General features: G+C 46.8%; 1 protein-coding gene across 1 annotated transcript in view; it reads left to right on the forward strand.

Moving 5' to 3' along the window:
- Positions 1-10,495, forward strand: part of LOC121841031 (voltage-dependent L-type calcium channel subunit alpha-1F-like) — a 107,769-nt gene that overhangs the window by 40,080 nt on the left and 57,194 nt on the right. Inside the window, 1 exon segment of the mRNA XM_042306950.1 lies at positions 3,491-3,645. Coding sequence (XP_042162884.1) covers positions 3,491-3,645 — 155 coding nt within the window.

The following is a 10,495-nucleotide window of genomic DNA, read 5'->3' on the forward strand; positions in this document are numbered from 1 at the left end:
CCTCAATGTCTCCTCCATCTCTCTCCTCCATCTCTCCTCAATGTCTCCTCAATCTCTCCTCAATGTCTCCTCAATCTTGCCTCCATCTCTCCTCCATCTCTCCTCCATCTCTACTCCATCTCTACTCCATCTCTCCTCCATCTCTCTCCTCAATCTCTCCTCCATATCTCTCCTCAATCTCTCCTCCATCCCTCTCCTCCATGTCTCCCCCATCTCTGCTCCTCTCCTCCATCCCTCCATCTCTGCTCCTCTCCTCCATCCCATCATCTCTGCTCCTCTCCTCCATCCCACCATCTCTGCTCCTCTCCTCCTCTCCTCCATCTCTGCTCCTCTCCTCCTCTCCTCCATCTCTGCTCCTCTCCTCCTCTCCTCCATCTCTGCTCCTCTCCTCCATCCCTCCATCTCTGCTCCTCTCCTCCATTCCTGCTCCTCTCCTCCATCCCTCCATCTCTGCTCCTCTCCTTCATCCCTCCATCTCTGCTCCTCTGCTCCTCTCCTCCTCTCCTCCATCTCTGCTCCTCTCCTCCATCTCTCCTCCTCTCCTCCATCTCTGCTCCTCTCCTCCTCTCCTCCATCCCTCCATCTCTGCTCCTCTCCTTCATCCCTCCATCTCTGCTCCTCTCCTCCTCTCCTCCATCTCTGCTCCTCTCCTCCGCTCCTCCATCTCTGCTCCTCTCCTTCATCCCTCCATCTCTGCTCCTCTCCTTCATCCCTCCATCTCTGCTCCTCTCCTCCATCTCTGTTTCTCTCCTCCTCTCCTCCATCTCTGCTCCTCTCCTCCTCTCCTCCATCTCTGCTCCTCTCCTTCATCCCTCCATCTCTGCTCCTCTCCTTCATCCCTCCATCTCTGCTCCTCTCCTTCATCCCTCCATCTCTGCTCCTCTCCTTCATCCCTCCATCTCTGCTCCTCTCCTCCATCTCTCCTCCTCTCCTCCATCTCTGCTCCTCTCCTCCTCTCCTCCATCTCTGCTCCTCTCCTTCATCCCTCCATCTCTGCTCCTCTCCTTCATCCCTCCATCTCTGCTCCTCTCCTCCTCCATCTCTCCTCCTCTCCTCCATCTCTGCTCCTCTCCTCCTCTCCTCCATCTCTGCTCCTCTCCTTCATCCCTCCATCTCTGCTCCTCTCCTTCAACCCTCCATCTCTGCTCCTCTCCTTCATCCCTCCATCTTTGCCCCTCTTCTCCATCTCTGCTCCTCTCCTCCATCTCTCCATTTCTCCTCCAGCCCTCCATCTCTCCTCCTCTCCTCCATCCCTCCATTTCTCCTCCAGCCCTCCATCTCTCCTCCTCTCCTCCTCTCCTCCAACCCCCCTCATCTCCTCCATCTCTTCCCTCTCCTCCATCTCTCTCCTGCTTATGGTTAATCTGGATCTAGAATGATCGGGCAGTCTCTGGTACACAAACCCATCCCCCCTCCCTTTCTCTTTCTCTCCCATCTCACTGCCTCTCTTTCTCCCTCCCCTGTCCCTGTTCGTCTCTTAATCTGATCCAGACTCCCTTGGCTTTCCTCTCCTCCCTCTCTCGCTCTCTCTCTCTCTTTCTCTCTCTCTCTCTCTCGCTCTCTCGCTCTCTCACTATCTCTTCTCCTCCCTCTCTCTCTCTCTCTCTCTCTCTCTCTCTCTCTTGCTCTCTCACTATCTCTTCTCCTCTCTCTCTCTCTTTGTCTATCAGTGGGCTTAAAGCTCCTTAGTGGATACATGTTGATGGGAATCAGTCTGCAATTGCAAAAACACTATAGGGCACAACAACAAAGCCATAACAAATAAAAATACCATTGTACAATACGGCCCTATGAAGCAGGCTATCCTGATCTCAGTCTGGGGTAGACAACTCCTCCTGATCTCAGTCTGGGGTAGACAACTCCTCCTGATCTCAGTCTGGGGTAGACAACTCCTCCTGATCTCAGTCTGGGGTAGACAACTCCTCCTGATCTCAGTCTGGGGTAGACAACTCCTCCTGATCTCAGTCTGGGGTAGACAACTCCTCCTGATCTCAGTCTGGGGTAGACAACTCCTCCTGATCTCAGTCTGGGGTAGACAACTCCTCCTGATCTCAGTCTGGGGTAGACAACTCCTCCTGATCTCAGTCTGGGGTAGACAACTCCTCCTGATCTCAGTCTGGGGTAGACAACTCCTCCTGATCTCAGTCTGGGGTAGACAACTCCTCCTGATCTCAGTCTGGGGTAGACAACTCCTCCTGATCTCAGTCTGGGGTAGACAACTCCTCCTGATCTCAGTCTGGGGTAGACAACTCCTCCTGATCTCAGTCTCAGACAACTCCTCCTGATCTCAGTCTGGGGTAGACAACTCCTCCTGATCTCAGTCTGGGGTAGACAACTCCTCCTGATCTCAGTCTGGGGTAGACAACTCCTCCTGATCTCAGTCTGGGGTAGACAACTCCTCCTGATCTCAGTCTGGGGTAGACAACTCCTCCTGATCTCAGTCTGGGGTAGACAACTCCTCCTGATCTCAGTCTGGGGTAGACAACTCCTCCTGATCTCAGTCTGGGGTAGACAACTCCTCCTGATCTCAGTCTGGGGTAGACAACTCCTCCTGATCTCAGTCTGGGGTAGACAACTCCTCCTGATCTCAGTCTGGGGTAGACAACTCCTCCTGATCTCAGTCTGGGGTAGACAACTCGTCCTGATCTCAGCCTGGGGTAGACAACTCGTCCTGATCTCAGTCTTGATGTGTGTCATGTCAAGGTGTTGGCTAAAGCACGAGCTGACTTGACCACCAGACTATACTTGACTACCAGGCTATACTTGACTACCAGGCTATACTTGACTACCAGACTATACTTGACTACCAGGCTATACTTGACTACCAGGCTATACTTGACTACCAGGCTATACTTGACTACCAGACTATACTTGACTACCAGGCTATACTTGACTACCAGGCTATACTTGACTACCAGGCTATACTTGACTACCAGACTATACTTGACTACCAGGCTATACTTGACTACCAGGCTATACTTGACTACCAGGCTATACTTGACTACCAGACTATACTTGACTACCAGACTATACTTGACTACCAGACTATACTTGACTACCAGGCTATACTTGACTACCAGGCTATACTTGACTACCAGGCTATACTTGACTACCAGGCTATACTTGACTACCAGGCTATACTTGACTACCAGGCTATACTTGACTACCAGACTATACTTGACCACCAGACTATACTTGACTACCAGGCTATACTTGACCACCAGACTATACTTGACTACCAGGCTATACTTGACTACCAGGCTATACTTGACCACCACTTTACTGGGCTGTAATTTTTCCTAGGTAATGGTGTTGAGTATGTGTTATTCAGTAGGCCATCTAACTCAGGTGATGATGGTGGTGATGAAGAGTATCTGTTACTCAGTAGGCCATCTAACTCAGGTGATGATGGTGGTGATGATGATGATGATGGCCATGATGATGTGTTATACTGTAGGCCATCTAACTCAGCTGATGATGTGTGTTCCAGGCTGTTCAGTGTCGTCCTGGAGACGATGACCCATAAGGCCACTGGGGAGGCTGCGTCGACCCACCATGTGCCAGGGAAGCCTGGAGGTCTGGACGTCAAAGCTCTCCGAGCCTTCAGAGTACTGAGGCCCCTACGGCTGGTCTCAGGAGTACCTAGTGAGTAGAGGGGGGAGGGGGTTGTGTGTTTGCGAGTGTGAGTGAGTGAGTGCGTCTGAGGGAGGTCGTGCACGTACATGTCTGTACATATGCATGTGCTGTAGGTGTAAACTATTCCAACGAACAGATCATTTCAGGAGAAGCATGTTTTACAGTGTTTGTGATTCCATCACATTGTGGAATCACATAGCAGAAGCAGAAGGGAACTGGTTTGTGTAAAGGCATGGTTGTGTAGTTGTAATCTTTCACGGACAGATTTGTGTAAACTGGTATTGTAGAATCTGTCGGGAATGGAATGGGACACGTGGTCTAAGGAGCAACATTACTTCTGGTGTTTGGGGTTTGGATAAATCACAATTTTGCAGGTGCTACCCTTTCGTACGGGTGACGAGAACATTCGCCACCTAACTTTTAAAGAGAGGGATTGTGGAGCTCCTCGTTGTAGCATTTTCTTGATCTCTTAACAGGTATGAATCTTGAACTTCACCAAAGACTTTAAGTTCTCTGTTCAGCGAGATTAGTGTTTGTGTACACCAACCAAGAAGCTAATCTTTTGGAATAGTGTCTGTGATTCATCACATTGTGGCAACAATGGCAGCACAGGCCTGTACACTTCTGTGTAGTTGTATGGAGCTGAAGAGAGACTGTATAGTTCTGTGTAGTTGAAGAGAAGACTGTATAGTTCTGTGTAGTTGAAGAGAAGACTGTATAGTTCTGTGTAGTTGTATGGAGCTGAAGAGAAGACTGTATAGTTCTGTGTAGTTGTATGGAGCTGAAGAGAAGACTGTATAGTTCTGTGTAGTTGTATGGAGCTGAAGGGAGACTGTATAGTTCTGTGTAGTTGAAGAGAAGACTGTATAGTTCTGTGTAGTTGAAGAGAAGACTGTATAGTTCTGTGTAGTTGTATGGAGCTGAAGAGAGACTGTATAGTTCTGTGTAGTTGAAGAGAAGACTGTATAGTTCTGTGTAGTTGAAGAGAAGACTGTATAGTTCTGTGTAGTTGTATGGAGCTGAAGAGAAGACTGTATAGTTCTGTGTAGTTGAAGAGAAGACTGTATAGTTCTGTGTAGTTGTATGGAGCTGAAGAGAAGACTGTATAGTTCTGTGTAGTTGAAGAGAAGACTGTATAGTTCTGTGTAGTTGTATGGAGTTGAAGAGAAGACGGTATAGTTCTGTGTAGTTGTATGGAGCTGAAGAGAAGACTGTATAGTTCTGTGTAGTTGTATGGAGTTGAAGAGAAGACTGTATAGTTCTGTGTAGTTGTATGGAGCTGAAGGGAGACTGTATAGTTCTGTGTAGTTGAAGAGAAGACTGTATAGTTCTGTGTAGTTGAAGAGAAGACTGTATAGTTCTGTGTAGTTGTATGGAGCTGAAGAGAGACTGTATAGTTCTGTGTAGTTGAAGAGAAGACTGTATAGTTCTGTGTAGTTGAAGAGACGACTGTATAGTTCTGTGTAGTTGTATGGAGCTGAGGAGAGACTGTATAGTTCTGTGTAGTTGAAGAGAAGACTGTATAGTTCTGTGTAGTTGAAGAGAAGACTGTATAGTTCTGTGTAGTTGTATGGAGTTGAAGAGAAGACTGTATAGTTCGGTGTAGTTGTATGGAGCTGAAGAGAAGACTGTATAGTTCTGTGTAGTTGAAGAGAAGACTGTATAGTTCTGTGTAGTTGAAGAGAAGACTGTATAGTTCTGTGTAGTTGTATGGAGCTGAAGAGAGACTATATAGTTCTGTGTAGTTGTATGGAGTTGAAGAGAAGACTGTATAGTTCTGTGTAGTTGTATGGAGCTGAAGAGAAGACTGTATAGTTCTGTGTAGTTGAAGAGAAGACTGTATAGTTCTGTGTAGTTGAAGAGAAGAATGTATAGTTCATTGTAGTTGAAGAGAAGACTGTATAGTTCAGTGTAGTTGAAGAGAAGACTGTATAGTTCTGTGTAGTTGAAGAGAAGAATGTATAGTTCTGTGTAGTTGAAGAGAAGAATGTATAGTTCATTGTAGTTGAAGAGAAGACTGTATAGTTCTGTGTAGTTGAAGAGAAGACTGTATAGTTCTGTGTAGTTGAAGAGAAGAATGTATAGTTCATTGTAGTTGAAGAGAAGACTGTATAGTTCGGTGTAGTTGTATGGAGCTGAAGAGAAGACTGTATAGTTCTGTGTAGCGTGGTTGGATCTGTTCTCCATGGTTGACTGCTAACTAAAGCCTCCAGAGACTTGGCTGTTGTTCGTTCCCACACAAGAACTTGACTCATGTTGCGCTCCTAAGGCCATGCCATGCTATATAAACATTTAGAGGGACCAGGCTGTACGACACACATGGACACGCACGCATGCACGCAAACATGCAGGCGCGCACATGCTATGACACACGCACACATACACAGGAGGTGATGACAGACACACGTAGAGATGACCAGGAAGTGATGACAGACACATGTAGAGAGGACCAGGAGGTGATGACAGACACACCTAGAGAGGACCAGGAGGTGATGACAGACACACGTAGAGAGGACCAGGAGGTGATGACAGACACATGTAGAGAGGACCAGGAGGTGATGACAGACACACCTAGAGAGGACCAGGAGGTGATGACAGACACACCTAGAGAGGACCAGGAGGTGATGACAGACATATGTAGAGAGGACCAGGAGGTGACGACAGACACATGTAGAGATGACCAGGAGGTGATGACAGACACATGTAGAGAGGACCAGGAGGTGATGACAGACACATGTAGAGAGGACCAGGAGGTGACGACACACATGTAGAGAGGACCAGGAGGTGATGACAGACACACCTAAGGAGGACCAGGAGGTGATGACAGACACACGTAGCGAGGACCAGGAGGTGATGACAGACATATGTAGAGAGGACCAGGAGGTGATGACAGACACATGTAGAGAGGACCAGGAGGTGATGACAGACACACCTAGAGAGGACCAGGAGGTGATGACAGACACATGTAGAGAGGACCAGGAGGTGATGACAGACACATGTAGAGAGGACCAGGAGGTGACGACAGACACATGTAGAGATGACCAGGAGATGATGACAGACATATGTAGAGAGGACCAGGAAGTGATGACAGACACACATAGAGAGGACCAGGAAGTGATGACAGTCACACATAGAGATGACCCGGAAGTGATGACAGACACATGTAGAGAGGACCAGGAGGTGATGACAGTCACACGTAGAGAGGACCAGGAGGTGACGACAGACACATGTAGAGAAGACTAGGAGCTGATGACAGACACATGTAGAGAGGACCAGGAGGTGATGACAGACACATGTAGAGAAGACCAGGAGCTGATGACAGACACACCTAGAGAGGACCAGGAGGTGATGACAGACACATGTAGAGATGACCAGGAGATGATGACAGACATATGTAGAGAGGACCAGGAAGTGATGACAGACACACGTAGAGAGGACCAGGAAGTGATGACAGTCACACATAGAGATGACCCGGAAGTGATGACAGACACATGTAGAGAGGACCAGGAGGTGATGATAGACACATGTAGAGAGGACCAGGAGGTGATGACAGACACATGTAGAGAGGACCAGGAGGTGATGACAGACACATGTAGAGAAGACCAGGAGCTGATGACAGACACACCTAGAGAGGACCAGGAGGTGATGACAGACACATGTAGAGATGACCAGGAGGTGATGACAGACACATGTAGAGAGGACCAGGAGGTGACGACAGACACATGTAGAGAGGACCAGGAGGTGATGACAGACACACCTAAGGAGGACCAGGAGGTGATGACAGACACACGTAGAGAGGACCAGGAGGTGATGACAGACATATGTAGAGAGGACCAGGAGGTGATGACAGACACACGTAGAGAGGACCAGGAGGTGATGACAGACATATGTAGAGATGACCCAGAAGTGATGACAGACACACGTAGAGATGAACAGGAGATGATGACAGACACATGTAGAGAGGACCAGGAGGTGATGACAGACACATGTAGAGAGGACCAGGAGGTGATGACAGACACATGTAGAGAGGACCAGGAGGTGATGACAGACACATGTAGAGAGGACCAGGAGGTGATGACAGACACATGTAGAGAGGACCAGGAGGTGATGACAGACACATGTAGAGAGGACCAGGAGGTGATGACAGACACATGTAGAGAGGACCAGGAGGTGACGACACACACATGTAGAGAGGACCAGGAGGTGATGACAGACACATGTAGAGAGGACCAGGAGGTGACGACAGACACATGTAGAGATGACCAGGAGATGATGACAGACATATGTAGAGAGGACCAGGAAGTGATGACAGACACACGTAGAGAGGACCAGGAAGTGATGACAGTCACACATAGAGATGACCCGGAAGTGATGACAGACACATGTAGAGAGGACCAGGAAGTGATGACAGAAGTCTAACAACTACAATCTCTCATAACGTTGACTCACAAATGACTGCTTTTTACTTCTTTTGAATTGTGTGTATGTGTGTGTGTGTGTGTGTGTGTGTGTGTGTGTGTGTGTGTGTGTGTGTGTGTGTGTGTGTGTGTGTGTGTGTGTGTGTGTGTGTGTGTGTGTGTGTTGTAGCCATTTGAGTAAGACATCTTGCTCTGAAGGTCTGGAGATCGTATTGAACTCCATGATGAAGGCCATGCTGCCCCTGCTCCACTTTGTGTGTGTATGTGTGTGTGTATATGTGTGTGTGTATAAGTGTGTGCTCATCCCACACAAGAATGCGTTAGCTAGCGCTAGTTGGCTGTGCCTGCGCCAAAACTGATATTTTCTATCCTGTAGCTCTTGTTCTCCATCTTCTTTTTAAACATTTTCCGCACTTTTATTTCCACGACTGATCAAAACTATTTCTCTCATATTTCTCAAATTGCTGTATCGAATCGCAATACATAGAATCAATTCCCAGACCTTAAGGACATGATTTATTCCTGTGTGTGTCTACTGACCAGTGTGTTGACCATAGAATCAATTCCCAGACCTTAAGGACATGATTTATTCCTGTGTGTGTCTACTGACCAGTGTGTTGACCATAGAATCAATTCCCAGACCTTAAGGACATGATTTATTCCTGTGTGTGTCTACTGACCAGTGTGTTGACCATAGAATCAATTCCCAGACCTTAAGGACATGATTTATTCCTGTGTGTGTCTACTGACCAGTGTGTTGACCATAGAATCAATTCCCAGACCTTAAGGACATGATTTATTCCTGTGTGTGTCTACTGACCAGTGTGTTGACCATAGAATCAATTCCCAGACCTTAAGGACATGATTTATTCCTGTGTGTGTCTACTGACCAGTGTGTTGACCATAGAATCAATAGAGAGGACCCAGACCTTGAAGGACCATGATTTATTCCTGTGTGTGTCTACTGACCAGTGTGTTGACCATAGAATCAATTCCCAGACCTTACTGAAGGACATGAATTTATTCCTGTGTGTGTCTACTGACCAGTGTGTTGACCATAGAATCAATTCCCAGACCTTAAGGACATGATTTATTCCTGTGTGTGTCTACTGACCAGTGTGTTGACCATAGAATCAATTCCCAGACCTTAAGGACATGATTTATTCCTGTGTGTGTCTACTGACCAGTGTGTTGACCATATAATCAATTCCCAGACCTTAAGGACATGATTTATTCCTGTGTGTGTCTACTGACCAGTGTGTTGACCATAGAATCAATTCCCAGACCTTAAGGACATGATTTATTCCTGTGTGTGTCTACTGACCAGTGTGTTGACCATAGAATCAATTCCCAGACCTTAAGGACATGATTTATTCCTGTGTGTGTCTACTGACCAGTGTGTTGACCATAGAATCAATTTTCCCAGACCTTAAGGACATGATTTATTCCTCTGTGTGTCTACTGACCAGTGTGTTGACCATAGAATCAATTCCCAGACCTTAAGGACATGATTTATTCCTGTGTGTGTCTACTGACCATTGTGTGTTGACCATAGAATCAATTCCCAGACCTTAAGGACATGATTTATTCCTGTGTGTGTCTACTGACCAGTGTGTTGACCATAGAATCAATTCCCAGACCTTAAGGACATGATTTATTCCTGTGTGTGTCTACTGACCAGTGTGTTGACCATAGAATCAATTCCCAGACCTTAAGGACATGATTTATTCCTGTGTGTGTCTACTGACCAGTGTGTTGACCATAGAATCAATTCCCAGACCTTAAGGACATGATTTATTCCTGTGTGTGTCTACTGACCAGTGTGTTGACCATAGAATCAATTCCCAGACCTTAAGGACATGATTTATTCCTGTGTGTGTCTACTGACCAGTGTGTTGACCATAGAATCAATTCCCAGACCTTAAGGACATGATTTATTCCTGTGTGTGTCTACTGACCAGTGTGTTGACCATAGAATCAATTCCCAGACCTTAAGGACATGATTTATTCCTGTGTGTGTCTACTGACCAGTGTGTTGACCATAGAATCAATTCCCAGACCTTAAGGACATGATTTATTCCTGTGTGTGTCTACTGACCAGTGTGTTGACCATAGAATCAATTCCCAGACCTTAAGGACATGATTTATTCCTGTGTGTGTCTACTGACCAGTGTGTTGACCATAGAATCAATTCCCAGACCTTAAGGACATGATTTATTCCTGTGTGTGTCTACTGACCAGTGTGTTGACCATAGAATCAATTCCCAGACCTTAAGGACATGATTTATTCCTGTGTGTGTCTACTGACCAGTGTGTTGACCATAGAATCAATTCCCAGACCTTAAGGACATGATTTATTCCTGTGTGTGTCTACTGACCAGTGTGTTGACCATAGAATCAATTCCCAGACCTTAAGGACATGATTTATTCCTGTGTGTGTC

This window comes from Oncorhynchus tshawytscha, linkage group LG26 (assembly GCF_018296145.1).
Source record: "Oncorhynchus tshawytscha isolate Ot180627B linkage group LG26, Otsh_v2.0, whole genome shotgun sequence".
Lineage (NCBI taxonomy): Eukaryota > Metazoa > Chordata > Actinopteri > Salmoniformes > Salmonidae > Oncorhynchus > Oncorhynchus tshawytscha.